General features: G+C 44.4%; 1 protein-coding gene across 1 annotated transcript in view; it reads right to left on the reverse strand.

Annotated features, from left to right (window-relative positions):
- The window catches only part of exoc6b (exocyst complex component 6B), a gene marked incomplete at its 3' end in the record, with an annotated part of 249,105 nt that overhangs the window by 168,115 nt on the left and 59,516 nt on the right, over nucleotides 1-21,474 (reverse strand). Inside the window, exon 6 of the mRNA XM_084332506.1 lies at nucleotides 13,095-13,299. Coding sequence (XP_084188632.1) covers nucleotides 13,095-13,299 — 205 coding nt within the window. The remainder of the gene's footprint in view (nucleotides 1-13,094; nucleotides 13,300-21,474) is intronic.

Consider the following 21,474-nt stretch of genomic DNA (forward strand, 5'->3'; position numbering starts at 1 on the left):
CATATCTCTCTCTAGTCCCTGGTATTACACCATATCCTCCTCCTCCATCCCTCTCTTCCCAGTCCATTCCCTCCATCTCTCTCCTTGAATCTACCCCTCCTCTCTTCTCTCCATCCATCTCTCCTCCCTATTGTTACCCCATATCCTTGTATATACCCTCTTCTTTCCTCTCTTCTGTCCATCCCATCCCTCTCTCCTCCCTATTTTTTCCCATTCGATCCTTCCATCCATCAGTCATGAACGATCATGGAGCTGCATTCCACGATATTGGAACCCCTCAAATAAACACGAGGCCACGCTTTGAGCCCAGGAGACCTCATGCATTGCAAAAGGCACACACACACACACAGTTATGTGGCCTTGGAAAACAAAAAAGCTGTCTTAAGTACGAGTTGAAAGACACGTTCCTGTGTGTGTGTGTGTGTGTGTGTGTGTGTGTGTGTGTGTGTGTGTGTGTGTGTGTGTGTGTGTGTGTGTGTGTGTGTGTGTGATGGCGTCTCCTGCAGTGCCTACATGCTTGTTTACTGTCAGAGGAACCACAAAGCGCACAAACACACACACAGTACACACACACACAGTACACACACAGTGTTACTAAAGCTGCTTCTGATTAAAGCCCAACTTGCAGGTTAAACCCTACTCTGCAATTATGGGTAGTTTACATCATTGGTATCTAATTTAATTTTTTTTTTCATTTGACGCCGGAAATTTCACTCAGAAATGGTTAAAAAGGTCCACGCACGAATAACATGCACGAGCAAATCTAAAAGCTTATCAGACGCTAGCACGGCCGTGACGTCACTTCAGGAAACGTATGCCTTATGCCCGTCCGGGTCATAGTACATATGGCGCTGGCTAACGTTAGCATTACGTCTACTGTCGTGAACCATTTTAGATCGGGGCATGTAGAGGAGTTTGGGGAACGAGTAAAATCATGTGCAGGTCCTCTTCTCAGACCTGTGTGGCAAAGCACTGCACACGCATCATGCAAGCTACACGTCGCTGCATGTTGATCAATGGTGGCCCACTCGGTGCATCACAGTGGGCTACTATTGTGCTAACAACGTGCCGCGGCGTCCGGCTTGTCGGCCGGCATGAGTGCCCGATTTGGGGTGGTTCTCTCCCCTTTGTGTGCCCCCGTCCTCGCGGGTGTCCTGCCGGGGAGCTTGTGGACGCGACAACAGCGGCGGCCGTAGGGTGTTTGAGCCTGTAGCATTAGTTAGCTCATAGCTATCGTGTACCACTAGCGTTACGGGCTCGAGCACCCTACGGCTGCCGCCGTTGTCGCGTCCATGGGCTCCCCGGCAGGGTACCCGTGGGGACGGGGGTGTACAGAGAGGAGAGAACCATTTTGGGTCGGGCGTTCATGCCGGCCAGCGAGCCGGACGTCGGGATATGTTGTTAGCACAATAGCTACCAAGCTAAGCTATGTTAGCTTCTAACGGTGTATACACAATATGTACAACGACACAATGATTTACATTATTACAAATATGGTAACATGGTTGTGGCTTTTACAAATAGTGGTTAGCTTTAGAGATGGATGGCTATGATCACGGAGCAATAGTGTTGTTAGGTGAAACAGATACATTTTCATTCGGCTAGTAGTAGCAAGGCTCTCTGCCTGCAGTGCCTGCCACTAGCTGTGTGTGACTCTCAGAGCCCCCTGGTGCCCTGCACCTGTTGTGACAACATCATTTCGATTACACGCGCACGTTATGAACCATTGATTAAAATATCCACGTGCGTGGTGAATGGTGACAAAATGTTTGATAAAAACGCTAAAACTGGGTCAATTTCAATACTTTTTTTTCCTTCTTCATAAAAGTCACTGTTGGCCTAGTCCACATTGTTTATTGAACAAAAATACAACCTGCAAGTTGGCCTTTAAAAGAGAAAGATAGAGAAAGATAAGAGATAGAGAGAAAGAGAAATAGAGAGAAATAAAGAGAGAAAGAGAGACAGATGGAGATGGAGAGAGATAGAGAAAGAGATGGAGAGAGAGATAAAGAGACAGGAGAATAGACTGAGCAGTAAGTGCTAGTGGTCTATACTGTAGGCAGACAGGCCAATGGATCTTTACATGTGGGTATGACTGGATCTGCACAAGATTGGCTCATCATATTTGGCTGATCGCAGTTTATCTGTTTCTGTGGGCCAGTACATGTCAGACACTGCCCCTCTGTCATGTGGCGTCCCTCAGGGCTCTGTTCTTGGACCAATATTGTTTTCTTTATATTTTAAATTAGTGCCTGGGGGCCATAAAATAATGGATGTCTAACAACTCTCTTCAGTTAAATGCTGAAACCCTGATAATTGCCCCTGATAACCTAATCCCCATCATCAAGCACTCCATTGGGCCATTAACTCTTTATGCGCCAAACCTGAGTATAGTCGGGTTTCGCTGTCAGCGGTTGAGCGCCAAACCCGAGTATAGGTTTTGATCTTTTCCTCTGATCCCCATTCTAACCACTTGCACCACTGCCTACGTTAAAATGGCAATGACCATCGAATCCTGCCAGGTGGCAGTATTGCCTACTGTTATGTACCATGAGCCTGATCACTCCTGTGTCACTGGGCATACAGGTGAGGGCTGCTAATTAGCTAATTGCTGCTGATTGGTTACCTGCTGGCAGGTTAAAACCAGCCCTTCAGTCACACATGCAGGCTGTCTGTGGCTAGAGGGAGAGTTGTCACGTTCTATCCTTTGTTCTTTAGTTTGTATCAGTAGTTCATTGTTAGAGTAGTCTTTTTGGGTTAAACACGGGTTTTGGTGTCGGTTTGCACATAGGTTGCGTGCCTTTGAGCCAGGGTCGTAACAGTTGGGCGCTCGTCCGGGATATTTACCCCTAGAAATTGTTTGGTGTTTTTTTTTTTTTGCATGGTGTGTTGTGGTGCTATAGTGTGGGTGGTGTTCGTTACATGTTGTGTAACGTGGGGGCTTGAGCCGATCATCAAACAGGTGAGTATGCCGTATTTTTTTTGTAATTTGATGTGACTACTTAATGCTGTTAAAATATATAGTTTAGTGCACACCACATGTAGGTAGGGACATTATTTTCTGGTTGTTTGTTAGCTTCCTGTGCACCACATACTCCTGGGGCAGTCAGAGAAATGATTATCACCATCTACTTGTCTTGTACCATACCATATACTTGACGGGTGGATGGTCAATAATATGATCTTTGACTGGTAGCAGGTGTGGTTGAAGAGGGTTAGGTCTACAGGGCATTAGCTTAAGGGTAGGTAGAATAGGGGGCCAGAAAACACAGGTAGTGTGGTAGGGCCTGATAGTGTTGTTTTAGCGTAGACATGTGGTGGGCCGTGTTGACTGCAGTTTAGATGTAGAAGCGTAAGTAGTCATATCAGGTTATAAGGGGCACCCGTTTGAATTTGTTTGTTGTGTTTATTTTGTTTGTTTTGAGTGTTTGGATAGCCTACCTGTTAGCACCTGACCTCCTGCGCGTATGATACATCTATTTATTTCGGGGTGGTTGTTTTATTTTTATTTTTTGCAAACTAGAAAGGTGCGCTCAGTAGGGCACACATTTCCACCGCGTCTCCTTATGGTTATTAGTATTGGCATTAGCATTCTTTATGGTTCTTCAGTGGTTCTGTAGTGTTTCTTCAGTGGTTCTTTAGTGGCTCTTTAGTGGTTCTTCGTGGTTCTTCAGTAGTTCTCAGGTAGATTGTGTGTATGCTAGGGTGCTTTTGGCAGCTTTTTGGTGACTCTACAGTGAGCAGGTTGTGGCGCTGGTGCAGTAGGGATGACTTCCATAAAGGATTTTGTTGATCACCCTTCTGATGAGTAGTTGGAAAGGTTTTCCAAGGAACAGCTTCTGGAGCTTGCTGTGCACTACAAGGTGGAGCTTACTGCCGGTGAGAAGCGTTTGAAACCGACTGCCTTGGGTGCTTTGAGGGCTTTGCTAGTTAGGGAGCAGGTGCTTGCGGCGAGGGTGGAGGAGCCTACTTTGTCTGACGCGTCTCTGCTACTATCTGGTGCGGAGGGTGAGTGGAGGCTTAGAGAGTTGGAGTTTAAGGAAAGACAGCTACTACAAGAGCGTGAGGAGAGGAGAAAGGAGCGTGAGCGTAGGCTTAAGGAGCGTGAGCTTAAGGAGAGGAGAGATGAGCGTGAGCATGAGCGTGAGCTTAAGGAGAGAGAGAGGAGAGAGGAGCGTGAGCTTAAAGAGAGGAAAGAGGAGCGTGAGCTTAGGGAGAAACAAATGTTGCTGGAGCACGAGCGTGCACAGAAGGAGCTTGAATATAAGCATGCTGCCTTGCAGGCGGGTGCTCTACCTTCAGAGTCGCGTTTCGGTTTTGATGTCGGCAAAAATATTAGGATGGTGCCTCCTTTTGTTGAGAAGGATGTGGAAAAGTATTTTCCCCTTTTTTAACGGGTGGCAACCACGTTGAAGTGGCCTGATACGGCCTGGACGCTGCTGCTGCAGTGTGTTCTTCTTGGTAAGGCGCAAGAAGCCTATACTGCTCTGTCCCTTGAACAAAGTGCTGACTATGAGCTTGTTAAAGCTTCCATATTGAGGGCTTATGAGTTAGTCCCCGAGGCCTATCGTCAGCGTTTTAGAGGTTATCGCAGGTCGGAGGGACAGTCTTATGTTGAATTTGGAAGAGAGAAGGAGAACCTGTTTGACAGGTGGTGCACCTCTCAGAAAGCAGAGTCAAGAGAGCAGCTTAGACAGTTGATTCTCCTAGAGGAATTTAAAAGATGTGTTCCTGATACCGTTTCCACTCATCTAAACGAGCATAGGGTATCGAAGATAGGCGACGCTGCTGTCTTCGCTGATGAGTTTGTGTTGACACACAAGTCCGTTTTTTTGGAGGATTACCGTGTTGAGTCCAGGGATAGGCGTCCTGTTCAGGGGGGCCGTTTCCCAAAACCTGTGTCTGCTGGTCAGTTAACTTCACCTCCTAGGCGGGGTGGTTCTGCTGGTGCATTCCCAGAAGGGATTATATGTTTCTACTGTAAAGAGCCTGGTCATATCGTTGCTGGGTGCCCGGTGCTTGAACAGAAAAATTTCAGAACGGTGGCTCTGGTAGAAACCATATGCAGAACACCTATGCCAACGTTAGAGGGTGATGGGGAAAGTATCAAACGTGTGGACAAAGAGCTCAAGGGTTCCTCAAGATTTATGATGGATGGATTTGTTTCCCTGACTAATGCACTAGAGTCCAAACAGACTATAACAATTTGGAGAGATACCGGTGCTTTTCAGTCCCTCATTCTGGAGGGGATTTTGCCGTTTTCAGAAAACTCTTCTTTGCATTCCGGTGTCGTTGTTCGTGGCTTTGGAGGTGGATTTGTGGATGCACCTTTGCATGAGGTCACACTCTATTCTCCCTTAGTATCAGGCAATGTTGTTGTGGGGGTATGTTCTCACATTCCCATAAGAGGGGTGTCCTTCATTCTAGGGAATGATTTGGCTCGTGACAAAGTGTTGGCTACTCCAGTTGTAACTCCCATTCCTGTGGTTTCTGAGGTCCCTAATGAGCTGGCACAGAAACATCCAGGAGTGTTCCCTGTGTGTGCTGTGACATGGGCAATGTCAAAGGACAAAAGTGATGTTGTTGATACTTTGACTTGGGACATTACACTTAGTGACACATTCTTTGTTGAATTGAAAAGTGTACCTGTTGAGAATTTTGGAAAGCACACTGTGGATGTACCTCTGCATAATGATTCTCTTGATTGTGCCTTTGTGTTAGGCCCGGTGGTGAAACCAGAGTTGACATGTGTGCCGGAGAGGCATGTGGCAGGAGATGATCTGGCAGCGCAGTGTCTCAAGGTCTTCCCAGCCTGTACGGTGGCTGAGGCCACGAACGAATTGGAGGACGAGTGTGGGAAGGATGCTATGAGAGATGCTGTTGATTCATGTGACACCGTTCTAGTTGAAGAGGCTACTAGGCCTGACTTAGGCTGCCAGCCTTCCCACAGTAGCTCTATTGTCCCTGATGTTTCACTTGTGGGCAGGGATGGTCCCAGTATGTCAGTTGATGATTCTGACATTGATTCACGTGTCCACACTGATTCTCTGCCATGCACTAGGTGTGATAGTCAACCTAGTTACCCGTGTCCTGTGGAGCAGGAGCCGCCTTCGCGACCTGGTCTGTTGAGTGGCAGCCATTTTGATCAGGACAATGTTATTTTGTGTGATGCCATTTTAGATGGTGTTCCAGACGCTTTTGTGACTGACGTATTGCCATGTTCCAGGGACGATGGGGCTGTACCTGAGGCGGTACATCCTACTCTGGATGTTCACGGTTTGCAGTATCCTGAACTGCCAGTGCCAGGTGGGATGGATATGGGCGCGGTGGTGGTATCAGAGATCTATGGTTTTTGTTTTTCTGTGTTCTGTCCTGTTGAGCGCAGTGAGATTAGTTCTCAAATTGATTTTGGTTTGCAGTCTATTTTTGACAGGTCGGTATCGGTGGAGGGGCCTGTTGAAATGGAGCTCATATATGATAAGGTCTTGGTTTGTCGACGGGGTCCTAAGTCTTACGCCTCAGGGGAGGAGGCGCCTGCCCCACTGCAGCCATGTACCGCAGTGGCGGAACCTTTTGTGAGGTCTAGCTTGCCCGAGAGTCGGGACAGGGTTGTTTTTTGTTTTACACAGCATTGGAAAATGTTCCACAGTGGGGAGCATGCCACACGGTTGGTGGTCGTGTTCGACAGGGGCCGGCCCGTTATCGCTGTTGTGGTAGTGGCCCTGACAACTAATGGGTCACAGTTGTTTTTTTTTGTTTATGGGTTTGATGTGTAGTGGTTGCCTCTTGGGCAACCAGTATGGTGGGGGAGGTGTTATGTACCATGAGCCTGATCACTCCTGTGTCACTGGGCATACAGGTGAGGGCTGCTAATTAGCTAATTGCTGCCGATTGGTTACCTGCTGGCAGGTTAAAACCAGCCCTTCAGTCACACATGCAGGCTGTCTGTGGCTAGAGGGAGAGTTGTCACGTTCTTCTATCCTTTGTTCTTTAGTTTGTATCAGTAGTTCATTGTTAGAGTAGTCTTTTTGGGTTAAACACGGGTTTTGGTGTCGGTTTGCACATAGGTTGCGTGCCTTTGAGCCAGGGTCGTAACACCTACCTTTTGAACTGGTATAGTTTAATGTGGGAACACTTTTTTATTATTATTCTTTTTTGCAATAACTCATCCTCCTCAGAGGACAGAGCGACAGAGCGATCGCTCAGAGATTGTATTGCCTCAAACCTATTTCCTGTATACACGAGTATACACATATACATGAGTAATCGCAATAGCGATGGGATCACTGGGGATTATTCTTTTTGGAGTACCTTCTGGCTAAGGTAAGGTCTATTCGATGTCTATTTTACCGAACCTGAAACATGTTTTTGTACCGATCACAGTGTCGTATTTTACCGGACCTAAAACATGCTTTTGGTAACTATCGCAGTTTTGAGTTAAAAAAGTTGTGAAGACACAAACGTACATGGTATATACCTTTGATTTGGTAGTATTTGGGGTTTCAGGCGAGCAACCCGAAAGATTTGGGCATATTGCATATAACGCTTTATATCTCGCGTCTGCTGAAGATCTATGAAAAAATACTGGATTATTTTGGAAAGGGGCGATGTTTAGCGTGTAATAGTGCACAAACTACAGTATGTAGAAATTAACTGGTTAGTCAGTGATGGACTATGAACAATGCCTGTCAAATTAGCTACTATTGTCTCTATAGCTATAATACAGAACACATGATGGGTCTGCAAACATCGCTAAAATCGTCAATAACGCTGGCGCCATTGAGTAAAGATGGGAAAAGAGCGTGGCGGTCAATGAGTTAAGCTTATGTACTCAGCATAAGCTAAAGAATTTAGGTGTTATTTTTTACCAAATTTTATCTTTTAACTATCATGTTAGTCAGCTCACTAGTTCGTGCTTCTTCCAACTGAGGAACATCGCTAAATTAAGATCTGTCGTATCCATGGCAGAGCTGGAGATGATCATCCATGCTTTTATTTCCACCCGTTTTGGACTATTGTAACATTGTAACAACTTTTTACCTGTTTAAATAAGTCTGCGTTGGAGCGCCTACTATTTTGGCCTCCGTACTTTGTATTATACTTTCTAGTTGGTGTGTTTGATTGGTTCTATGTATTTCTGATGATGTTTGATGTTTTTCTTTTTTGACTGGAAAGCACTTTGTCCAGTAGAAAGGTACTATATAAATAAAATGTACTTACTTACATAAGTTCTTAATCAACAGTCTAGTGCACTTATGTAAATATGTCACAGATTATTGGTTGTGCGTGTATTTTAATTGTGAGTATCGGCACCGATTGCCGGATACAATTTTGATTCACAGGGTCCCGGTTTTATGTGATTTCAATTCAATATGGATTTGATCAGGCTGATGGTTTCAGGAGGAAAAGCACCTGTTGTTGTCAAAAGATGTAATTTGGTTCATAGTTCACCATAAACCCAGCGGGAGGCAAACTAGAGACGTCTGCAGGACAGGAGGCAAACTAGAGACGTCTGCAGGACGGGAGACAAGCTAGAGACGTCTGCAGGACGGGAGACAAGCTAGAGACGTCTGCAGGACTGGAGACAAGCTAGAGACGTCTGCAGGACGTGGTCGCAAGTGTAAACAGACATGTCGTGTATCTACTACAACTACTTTATACCACGTCTTTGTACCCGTCATTGACCTCAGTGTTGCCATAGGGAGGGATTTTGAGATCGCCAAAGTGCAATACCGGCCGCATCCTGCCAGATAGCAATATTTAGATGGAGCCGAGTAAATCGCTTCATCAGACCACTTGGAAACGCATCTGGCACACTTGATCCATAAGTTGTGCCAAATTATGTCCGGGACCAGATGGACACAAATACTGGAAATCGCGATCAGACAATTGGAATATACTTTTTGAAATACCACCGACCACAGGTAAGGACTATCTGACATCAATTTCAGCTTGATCCAACAATGTTTTCATATCCATCCAGCTGATCAACACGAATGCCGTTACTGGCCATCAAAGCATAAAAAACTGACCCCCCCCCCCCCCCTTTCATGCATTCATGATGAAACATAATACCTATTATATACATTTGATTTGAAAATAGTAGCGTGTCCAGGCAAGAAACGCCAACGCTTATAGTAGAATTCATGTTGCGCACTATTACTCGGTTCCCAGGAATGATCCCGGATCACTCTGAAATTATACTTATATTCACCACGGGATAACGCATGAACATGTGCATGGAAAAATTATCTCTTTTTTGCATCTTGGACAGAAGAAAGTCACCGTCAAATGACCATAGTATTGTCCCCATAGCTATAATATAGCTCCAAACATAGTGACACAGTGAAAATATGTAATGGAAACCTGGCACGTTTGCTACAAGGCCAAGACTAATAGCTGGCGCTGAATGAGTTAAGAACAGGTTTGTTATTTACAATGTCGATCTGGTCCAAGAGGCCAAAACATATATTTTTTTTTAAATAAAAGATTATATATTAATAATAAAATGAAAACAGTTAACTCATTCACGGCCAATCACGTAATATTACATTTTTAGATCCTTTGATCTTTTTCCTCTGATCCCCGTTCTAAAATCATCATCCGGGTCATTCTAGCCCTCCCTGGGTCGTTTGTATGAATAGGAATTGCAATGCCGATTGAATATCACCAGGTGGCAGTATCGTCTGTGTCTGAACTGGAATTGCATTGGCGTGGATACACGGTTACCCTTTTTATTTTATTTTTTTGGTAAGGGCTCCTCCTCCTGCTTGAACAGAGATACACATTGATCGCCTCGAAATTCCGTTACCTAAGCATATTTTACCATTGAAACATGTATAGACATATACACTGGTAATCGCGATGGCGATGCGATCACTTGGAATTATTCTTTTTGAAATACCTCCTGGCTAAGGTAAGGTATAATCTGTCTATTTTACCGAACCTGAAACGTGTTTTTCTAACGATCACAGTTCTGTGTTTCACGGAACGTAAAACATCCTCAGCAAACACGATCACAGTTTTAAGTTAAAACGACCCCCCCCCCCCCCCTCGCAAAAAAATAAAAAAAATGAAATGAAATAAAAAAAAGAACAATTTTTTTTTTTTTTTTTTTTTTTGCGAGGCCCCCCTTCCCGCGAGGCCCTGTGCGACGCACTGCTCGCACACCCCCTGAGGCGGCCCTGTGTGTGTGTGTGTGCGTGTGTGTGCGCACGCATGTGTATGCAAACAGATGCATGTGTCTAGGTGAGAGTATGAAGATGAATGAGTGCTTGTATGTTGTGTGTGAGAGGGTGAATGCAGGTGTGAAACTGGGGTATCAGCAAGAGCAGGAGGGATCTACTAAGAGCGTGTTGAGTATATTCTTGAAGGCAGTCAGTGAAGTAAGAGCTGCTAGTTTAAGGGTGTCTTGAATAGCGTTCCAGTCATAAGCTGCTGCAAAGTGAAAGGAGTTTCGGCCGAAGGTGGTCTTGGATCTTGGGATGTTTAGTTTGATGAGTTCGCTTGATCTTGTGCCATAAATGCTGTGAGAAAGGTGGAGCAGGGAGGAAAGATAAGGTGGGGTCTTGCCCAGGATTGTCTTGTAAATGGAGTGGAACCAATGTTGGAGTGGGCGGGTGTGGAGGGAGGGCCAGTCAACCAGTTTGTAAAGGTCACAATGATGTGTATTAAAGGGTGCATTGGTGGCAAAGCTGATGGCAGAATGGTGAAGAGCGTCCAGTTTGTGTAGAGCCGTCTTTGAAGCCATTTTCTAGATGACATCACCATAGTCCAGGATGGGCAGGACAGTCATCTTTACAAGGGTGAGTTTTGCGGAGCGTGTGAAGGAAGCTTTGTTATGGAAGAGAAATGCCAGTCTGGCTTTCACTTTAGACTGAAGATTGTTAATGTGAACAAATTAAAAAGGTCTACATTAAAGATAAATGACACTGACCATTTCAAAAGGGAGTTTATTTACTTTGTGACACAATAGCCAAACAAATGCACTAGCCATCAATATCTTATGCCAAATGATTAGGGCCTATTACAAAAGTAAAAAAAAAAAAAAAAATGCAGTCAATGCTCGAGTCCCAAGTCCAAGTCCGAGTCATCAATGCTAAAGTCCAGGGCCCTCATTCATCAACGTGTTCTACGCACAGATCTGTGCTTACCCTGTGCGTACGATCATTTCTAAGCAAAGAGTGGGATTCATCGATTTCGATTTGAACTTGACTCCGTGCTTACATCTACGCACAGGTCAGACCAGGCGTACCTGGCGCCCAGTGGTAGAATATATTATTACAACAAGGAAATGAGCTTCTGTGCATAATAACACTGGCATGTTCTGTACGAACCGTAGTTCATTATAGTTCATTGTAAAATAGCAACAGTAGTGTAATTATGGTCAAAACCCTATAAATAGCATTTGGAATAATAGATCTTTCTCTCAGAATGAATGCAGCATGGTTTATATAGCGTTATCGGAATATACGGGGTGTAGGCTACTGACTGACTGCGCTCCGCGTAGCTTGATTGATTGATTGATTGAAAAGTTTATTAACAGATTGCAGAATGGGTACAGTACAGTACAGCTCAGTACATACAATTGTTAATTGGGGATGCAGACCAACTTTCGTCTTGTTTACATCAGGGTCCCCCATTTTCAATTCATCATAAATCATAAAGCTCAACTCGTTATTATTTTGCGCACAGACCGCCGAAACACGGGAACGTTTTGATTATATTTAAAAGGCTTTACGTTAAACGAAACAAGTGGAATTTCGAAGCTGTAAGCAGAATAAGTCATATGAATATAGTGTTCTTCCCCCTTTTTACTGTATAAGAAAGAATAGAAAACGCATTGCAATGACACCATGCAGATAGTGGACAGACTATATGATGGGATTAAAGTTCGCGTTTTTGTTGCTCATAGGCATGCTGTCAGAGTATGATATCTTAATCAAACATTCTAGAACATTTGTCGTCACAGATCATGTCCTAATAGAACATAGGCTATGGCATGGATCGTGATATTGTGTGGACTGTTATTATTACTGTACACCGGTACCACCCATTGTGACAACAGCCTTGTGAGTCCCGCACACAAACATGATGGAATTCAAGTTCATGTATTGAAAGGCAGGCTACATCATACATGCAGTGAGATTCATTGTTCTTGTATATGCTCTCGTATTATATTGTTTATATAGGCTACCCAATACTGACATCAAAATAGATTGTAGTATGCCTCTAGAAATCATATGCAGCAGGTCGAAAATTGATGGGAGATCCATCGCGATTTGGAATAGAATTGAGGAGAACTTTAATCCCTGGGTATTACAACACGGGAAAAGGCAGTCATATTCCAGCGCGGTCTTTATTAGCCGACAACAAAATAGATGCCTCTAAAAATCATATAGCCAATCGAACACAAAGAATAAAGGCATTCATATTACAGCACGGTTATAATGACACACAACCAACGCCAAACAGTGGTCAACGAACGGTCTTTATTAGTATTTTGAGCTGTCCAGGCAGAATTGCAGCAATGGTCTTAGGGAGCCGTTGATATCTGACATCACCGTTTACAAATCCGCCTTTTATTTATCCCATAATACGCGATAATGTCTTCTTGGTTCGACAGCAGTGAATTCTCCGTGGAGTTTCTCTGAGTTCCGCTCGGGTCAGTCCATTATTTCACATCCCATGGGGGGTGTTTCCTCACTTTCATGACCATATATGGATAATCATGCACGAGCATTGACGGTAGAACAAAGTGGTATTCATCAACACGGAGGAGCATAGAGCCTGCGTACGCAGTGTGTGATGAATCCCGACTTCCCTGTGCGTACACTAGTTCTACATTCCGTGCTTACGTGTGGAAATAGAAATGTTCTACGCACACTATTGATGAATGAGGGCCCAGGTCGAGTCACAAGTCCTAAAAATCGGTCCAGGACTGGGGACTCGACTACAACACTGTTAGGTGTTAATCTGAAGACTTAAAACCGTGGCCAAACAGCAAGCAGTTCATATGTTATACCACCCCCCCCCCCAGCCCCCAAATAACACAGACTGCTAAAAATCCATACAAAGAGGTCGGTGTCTCTGACCTGTCTCATGGCCGTCTCTCCTATCTTGTCCGAGTGCTTCCTGATGCTCTCCAGGAAGTCCCGCAGCTGCGTCATGGCCGTGTCTCGGATGTGGACCCTCAGCTTGGGGATGTTGTCGGCCATGATGGAGCAGAACCGGTACTGACCCGCCCGCGGGAGACAGGTGTGCTCCAGCTGCTCCAGGGTCCGCAGCGCCGGGTAGTACCTGGAGACAAGGTCCACATGCCATATTCAATACGCAGCTCAAATCTCACGGGATTCAAATATCATAGAGGTTCGACATGCTTTTCAGAACATAATCTTGATTCTGAAAAATAAATATCGACGTGAAAATCGCAATTATATCTCACGGCTCGAACAGACCTAAACGTTATTGCCATAAAATACAACGTATATTGTTTCTTTACCTTTCTCTGAACGTCTAGGAAAAAAAACGTGTCGCAATCCGGTAAAGAATGGCGGAGCTATGGACATTATACAAAAGTAACTGTACTTACAGTCGATTTCATTAACGGTCTTTGCTGCCCTGTAACGGGCGCCTGGTGGTACTAAAATCAGATTTAACTGTGCCATTGGAAAGAGGAGATTTGGGCCGATCCATAGATCTATGACTTGACCATAATAAGGTAATTTATAGGCCTGATATTCTATATTCTATATTTATATTTCAAATTGCATGTGTCCGGATGGCAAAATTCAGTACTGTATCTACAAAAACCCTGTAAATCATCTGCCATTTGTTAATTTGCTTAGATCTTTAGTACACTTGATCTCAGGAAGGTGCTGAATAAGGTCAGTGGCACTTTTAAACTGTTGGTCAATGTTACCATGGTGTTATTCACCATCAAAGATGGGGGGGGGGGATTATTTATATTCACCCTTGGTTCATTACAATTTACTCAAGCATAGTAACAGACACAATATTTCTGACACTGAAAACATTCCCTGAGGTCCATAGACGTCTCTAGATACCAAGAACATGCAAATGGGCCATGTAGAAGTAGAGTAACCTCCCATTTACTTGGGTATGTTAGTACTTTTAGTCAAATCATCTGAAAATAAGGCTAGGGCTTAAGCGGTTAATATATAACGTTAGGAAGCAGGTTGATGAAACCAATTTATACGCTGGAAAATGTACACACACACACACACAGGGACGGGGGAATAAACATCCAAAGAAATAGAAAAACAGAGAAGACACATGAGTTCTGGGAGATAAACAAGCAGACACACAGGAACACATGTGTGCACAGAACTCGGAAATAAAGCCAGGGGCAGGAAGGAGGAAGCAAGCAAGCAAAAACACACACACACACGCACGCACACGCACACACACTGTGGAATAATATATTGATTCCACAACTCTCTCATGTAAAGACATCCCCCAATACATTAATCTCACCCACATTATAATAGAGAAAAGTGAGTAACTGTGGAATAATATAATGCCCTCATGTAAAGACATTCCCCTCCCCTTTCTTCCCAATCCTGTGTCCCCCCTCCCCCCCCCCCATTTGACCTATCAAATGGGACCACCCCCCCCCCCTTTTAACTATATAATGCTCCTCCCAACAACATTCCAGGTCTCCTATCTGTTTGGTTAATAAACCTATTCTTCTTCAGGATATCCACGAATATCCCCCCCCCCCCGACCCACCCACCCACCCACCCACCCACACACCCACACACCCACACACCCACACACCCACACACACACACACACACACACACACACACACACACACACACACACACACACACACACACATCACTGTTGGCTGACCCTCCCATGTAAGAAACTAGTTAGCGGCAGGAGCTGAAAGTGCTGCAACTGGGCCGGGTCTCTGGCCTAATCCCATTTCTCTGGAGGTGACCTTAATGTGTAAAACATCTTGTTCTGCTCCTCAGCACAGAGACGCAGCAGCGTCACTCGGAGCCAGAGATCAATCAATTCCAGAGGTTGGTCATTTTTCTTCAAAACAGTTTAGTTTTTGAGGCTATAGAAAGGTTCTCATATCCTATATAAAAATATATCATATACTGTATATATTTTTTTCTTCTTTGTAACTATTATTCTTTTTAACTTTTATTTATTTCATCCATCTATTTTTTATTTGATATGTATGTGTGGGGATGGGTAGGTATGGATCTTGATGTATACTATGGAGGGATGGAGAGGTATACTAGTCCAGGATCAGTGACATCTATACTGGTACTCACTCTTTTGTTTTTGTATGGGTGATGAAGAGAAAATAAACTTGTCAAGATTTTTAATATATATAGGGCGCCCGAGTGGCGCACCACATACTGCGTAGCAGACCTACGCTGCCGACCCCGGGTTCGCCTCCCGCTCCCGGACGGATTTGCCGCATGTCCTCCCCTAGGGCTGGGCGATATAACGATAAATATCGCGATATATTTTAATAATCGATATCGAATATCGAAATACATTTTTTTTTTTTTTTTTTTTTATATATTTTTTTTTTGACCTGCAACAGGGCAGTTTTAAAACCAGAGACGGTGGACAGACTTGTCTTTCTTGCCTGCAACTTAAAGTAATGGCTTTGCTTGTCCAAATGACAATACTGACCAAATTGAGATTTATTTTTCTCTTGTCCATTTATTTTGTTTGCTTTCTAATTTAAAATACAGTTTGAAACCGTCTGTACACAGTAGGCTATGTGTGCTAGCAGAGCTAGACTCCAGTCACGAGTCACGGTGCACATGTGCGGTGGTTTGTCCACCAAAAAAGCGCCAAAAGATCGAAAATAAACTAGCAGAGCCAGAACTGTTCAACTCCCCTGGAGCCACAGCCAGCAGAGAAGCCGGTTTACTTTCGCTTTTAAACCAGCTGCAGCCTGAGAACTGGAGTGTGAGGGGATGTAACACTAAAGATGGCGGCAATGACAAAGAATTGCTGCAAAATAAACATACATCTGTTGTTTAAAAAAAGAAAAAAATAATTATATTATACTTATAACAATTTCGATAATTATCGATATCGAGAAATATGATAACATTATCATATCGTTATCGCGATATGACTTTTTTCCATATCGCCCAACCTATGACCTCCCCCACATCTTCTCCCGTTCTCCCTCTCTTCTGTCGGTCATGTCCTCCCCCACATCTTCTCCCGTTCTCCCTCTCTTCTGTCGGTCATGTCCTCCCCCACATCTTCTCCCGTTCTCCCTCTCTTCTGTCGGTCATGTCCTCCCCCACATCTTCTCCCGTTCTCCCTCTCTTCTGTCGGTCATGTCCTCCCCCACATCTTCTCCCGTTCTCCCTCTCTTCTGTCGGTCATGTCCTCCCCCACATCTTCTCCCGTTCTCCCTCTCTTCTGTCGGTCATGTCCTCCCCCACATCTTCTCCCGTTCTCCCTCTCTAGGGGTGGGACGATACATCGATCCAGATCGATACATCGATGTAATTATCAACAATCGAATCGGATCGATGCGATGTAATAAGATCGATTCATATCGATACTCTTATTTTGAAAATCCTGTGGCGAGTCTCATATCCGCCCAAGAACAACAGCAGTAGCTCCGTGTGTGTAGACGTTACAGCATAGCATTCTCCCTTTCTGTGTGTGTGTGTGCGCGCGTCTTTGGAAAGACCAGATGAGGTCAGAGGAGTTTGATGTTTAAATGTTATTTAAACATAAACAATATAATACATAATAAATGTAGGCCTATACATGATCATGCAACATCAACAAATTGTTGTAGGAACGGTTTGGGAGAGGGAGGTTGTGAGTTTTGAGTTCCAAAAAATGTAGCTTAAAGTTTAAAGCTCAATATATAAAAACGTGGCACTTTACAGTGAACAGGAGGTCTATTTGTATTAAAAACAATAGATTGATTTTCCTTTAAATGTCTGGAAGAGCTCAAAAATACAAATGTCAAATGATATTTTCATTACCTTTTTTTTGTTGATCTAAATGTTACTGATTGTGTTAAATGGGCATATGATATCATCTCATATCGATCGCAGGCACCTGAATCTAATCGTATCGTATTGTATCGTGAGAGACTTTGTGATATCGGCAAATATCGTATCGTTGTCCAAAGAATCGATATCGTATCATGATGAAACTGGTGATTCCCACCCGTCGGTCATGTCCTCCCCCACATCTTCTCCCGTTCTCCCTCTCTTCTGTCGGTCATGTCCTCCCCCACATCTTCTCCCGTTCTCCCTCTCTTCTATCGGTCATGTCCTCCCCCACATCTTCTCCCGTTCTCCCTCTCTTCTGTCGGTCATGTCCTCCCCCACATCTTCTCCCGTTCTCCCTCTCTTCTGTCGGTCATGTCCTCCCCCACATCTTCTCCCGTTCTCCCTCTCTTCTGTCGGTCATGTCCTCCCCCACATCTTCTCCCGTTCTCCCTCTCTTCTGTCGGTCATGTCCTCCCCCACATCTTCTCCCGTTCTCCCTCTCTTCTGTCGGTCATGTCCTCCCCCACATCTTCTCCCGTTCTCCCTCTCTTCTGTCGGTCATGTCTGACCATAAAAAGCTGGAAAACGCTAAAATAAATCTTTAAAAATTTTTTTTTTTAAATATACGTATGTATATGTACATGTGTGTGTGTACATATGTACGTACGTACGTGTGTGTGTGTGTATATGTATGTATATGTGTGTATGTATATGTGTGTGTACATATACTACACCTAAATGTAGTGACTTCATTGATTTTCTATTTTTATTTTTTTAAGGTTCTCATATCCGATCTATAAAATAATGGCAAAGTGAATGCTCTATCTGAAGGTGCGGCTGTCGAAACCCACTCCAGGTACTAAACTTTAAGTACCATCTAAAGCTGTGTTGTGATCCAGTCCATTACTTTTTACAGGGTGAATACAACCTGGTTGGACAAAAAAAGATCTTCAGACAAAATCCATCACAGAGGACATTCCCTGGTGCTTGATTTGAGCCTGGTGATACAAATATCAGTGCATCATAAAATGGACAAAATTTAGACAGATTTAGACGGATTTTATCCAAAGTGCTTTACAACTTATGCCAATTTTTTCTGAAATGTATTTAAAAAAGAAAATGTAACCCTTTATGAGATCCGACTTGTATTTTTTAATGTAAATATCTGCCAAGCAAACCTTCAAATCAATCCTAAAACGCAAAGGAAGCCAGTGGAGGGAAGAGAGTACAGGGGAAATGTGCTTACGTGTTCCAGTTAGCAGACGAGCAGAGGTTAAGTGCCTTGCTCAAGGACACTTTGATATGCTGGCGGGAAGAGCCGGAATCAAACCGGGAACCGGGAAGACTTGCTTGGTTTTACATGTGAATTGATCACATCTATTGATCACACGATGACTTGGCTTGTTGCTGCTTTCTACAGTGGAATGGAGGTGACCTTGGCTTGACCTTGTGTCCTGTGGCTGATCGCTCTGGTTGGGATGCAGGCTAATGGGCAGCTCTGGTTGGGATGCAGGCTAATGGGCAGCTCTGGTTGGGATGCAGGCTAATGGGCAGCTCTGGTTGGGATGCAGGCTAATGGGCAGCTCTGGTTGGGATGCAGGCTAATGGGCAGCTCTGGTTGGGATGCAGGCTAATGGGCAGCTCTGGTTGGGATGCAGGCTAATGGGCAGCTCTGGTTGGGATGCAGGCTAATGGGCAGCTCTGGTTGGGATGCAGGCTAATTGATTGATTGATTGAATTGATTGAAAACTTTATTAACAGATTGCAGAATGGGTACAATACAGTACAGCTCAATACACACAATTGTTAAGGGGATGCAGACCAGAGAAAGACTTTCGTCTTGTTTACATCAGGGTCCCCCATTTTCAATTCATCAGGACATATATGACATACATGACATACAGATAGTCAGTACTGCTACATCTATAAATTTATGACATACCAGATTTGCAAATACAGTACTGTTTGTGATACAGAAGGAGTCAAGAAAAGGGAGTATATACATTTGACGTAGAAACTGTACATTGGAGGAGGTTGGGTGGGGGGGTTGGGTACATTGGGATATTGACAACCATACTGGGTCATTTACATTGGAGGTGGTTGGGGGGGGGGGGGAGACACACTGTATAAACAAGCAAAACTGTACATTGAGGGGGGGGGGGGGGGAGACACTGTACAAACAAACAAAATTGTACATTGGACTATTGACAAAACCATACTAGGTAAATGACTGTACATTGGAGGGGGTTGGGTTAGGATATTTACAGGGCCAGTTTTGAATTGCAGTCTCCCGTAGGTGTCCCTTGAGAGAGGTAGGTAATTTCATCTTTCCTTGTGACAATATTGTCACCCACTGTAACTGAGAAGCAGTCGGTCTTGCTGAGTTTGTTATTTGAACCGAAGAGAATGGACTCTGTTTTGCCCATGTGTAATGATAGTTTGTTATCAGCGAGCCATATGCAGATTCTGCCTAGTTCCGAGCTGAGGGTTTTTTCAACCTGTAACTTGTTCTTGTCAGAGACCAGCAGGGCTGAGTCGTCCGCAAACAGGAACAAGTTGCAGTCACAAGCTGACGACATGTCATTTGCATAAATTAGGAACAGTAGCGGTCCTAGTATGCGTCCTTGTGGAACACCACAGCTCACTGTGAGGGGGGGGGATAGGGTACCGTTTACCTCCACCATCTGTTCCCTCCCCTCAAGGTAGGATTGCATCCAGCTCACTGATAGACTATCAAAACCAATTGCTTTTAGCTTGTCAATCAGAATGGAGTGATTGACCGTGTCAAAGGCCTTTTGTAGGTCCAGCATGACCATGCCGCAGTATTTGCCTGCGTCCACCTCTTGTTTGATGTGGTCATTCAAATAGAGAAGGCATGTGTCAGTGGAGTGGGACGTTCTGAAGCCAGATTGGAATTCGTAGATTAGATTTTTTTCCGCTAGGTACTTTTCGACCTGTTCATAGACTATTTTTTCCATGACTTTCGAGATGGAGGTGAGAATAGAAACAGGGCGGTAGTTGCCTGGGTCTAATTTGCTGCCCTTTTTGTGCAGAGGGGTCACCCTCGCAATTTTGAAGTCCTTGGGGACGTGTCCCTGTTTTATGGAGAGGTTTATTATGTGTGTGATGATTGGGGTGATGGCAGCTGCTGAGTCTCTGAGGAATTTGGAGGGGATGTTGTCATGGCCAGTGGCCTTGTTAGGTTGGAGGGCGCTCAGTTTATTGAGTACCTCATCTGTTGTTACCATTTCCAGCTTGAAGTCGTCCTTGCGGACCCCTAGGTTTTTGTAGTAAGCTACTATGTGTTCTACCCCATAACGCCCTGAGTGGGAGGGTAGTTTGTTTACCAGTGTTGTGGCTATGTTTGTGAAGAAAATGTTTAAGTAATTGGCTACATCCAGCTCGTCTGTGATGAGCGTGTTGTCCGTTTTTATGTTTATGTTTGAGAATCTGGTTGAGTTTTTTACTGCATCCTAGTTGATTATTGAGTAATTTCCAAAGTTCACGTGGTTTGTTTTTGTTTTCCTCAGTTTTGTCATTGATGAAATTCTTTTTTGCAGTTTTGATCATGGAGTTTACGTCGTTTCTTAGTCTGTTTCTTTCTAGTTTGAGTTCAGTCACGTGGGCTTGGAGTTCACTGCTCGTGCTTTTAGTAAGCTTTGACTGACTTTTTACGAAACTCAGAGCATTTTTGTCTCTGGTTTTCATAGCAGCCAGTATTTCGGAGTGCATCCATAATGGGAAGCTCTGGTTGGGATGCAGGCTAATGGGCAGCGAGGGAGAAGTGAGACACAATGAGGACACATCTACAATGATATGGCTGTGAGAGAGAGAGAGAGAGAGAGAGAGAGAGAGAGAGAGAGAGAGAGAGAGAGAGAGAGAGAGAGAGAGAGAGAGAGAGAGAGAGAGAGAGAGAGATGGCGGGGGGGGGGGGTTTGTCCGGTGGAAGTAGGATACAGAGGATTTACAGCATGATCGGCTTTGTCATTATTGGGAGAGTTGGGGATTTGTGGGCGGAGTTTGCAAAAAGCGGCAAATGAGATGTCGGAAGAAGCACTGAAAGGCAGTCAGTGGATTTGGTTGAGGAGAAATAATAACAAAGTAAACAAAGGGTAAGACAAGAGTATTGCTTTTCTTCTCTGTTGTTGCCGTTTCATGTGTGCTATTGGTATCAGGAATATTTGACCACTATGAGTCTCTCTCTCTCTTTCTCTCTCCCTCCCTCCCTCTGCACCCCACTCTCTCTTGGCCGTCCTCTCCTTGCTCTCCCTCCATCCAGGGAGCCTTGGGATGGAGAGAAGGAGAAAAACACACAAAGAAATGACTAATTTATGGGGTGAGGCTCACTGCTACAGGTCAACACCAGGCCAGAGAGAGAAGGGGAGAGAGAGACAGAGACAGAGAGAGAGAGACAGAGAGAGAGAGACAGAGAGACAGAGACAGAGAC

This window comes from Notolepis coatsorum, assembly GCF_963971535.1.
Source record: "Notolepis coatsorum genome assembly, chromosome: 1".
Lineage (NCBI taxonomy): Eukaryota > Metazoa > Chordata > Actinopteri > Aulopiformes > Paralepididae > Notolepis > Notolepis coatsorum.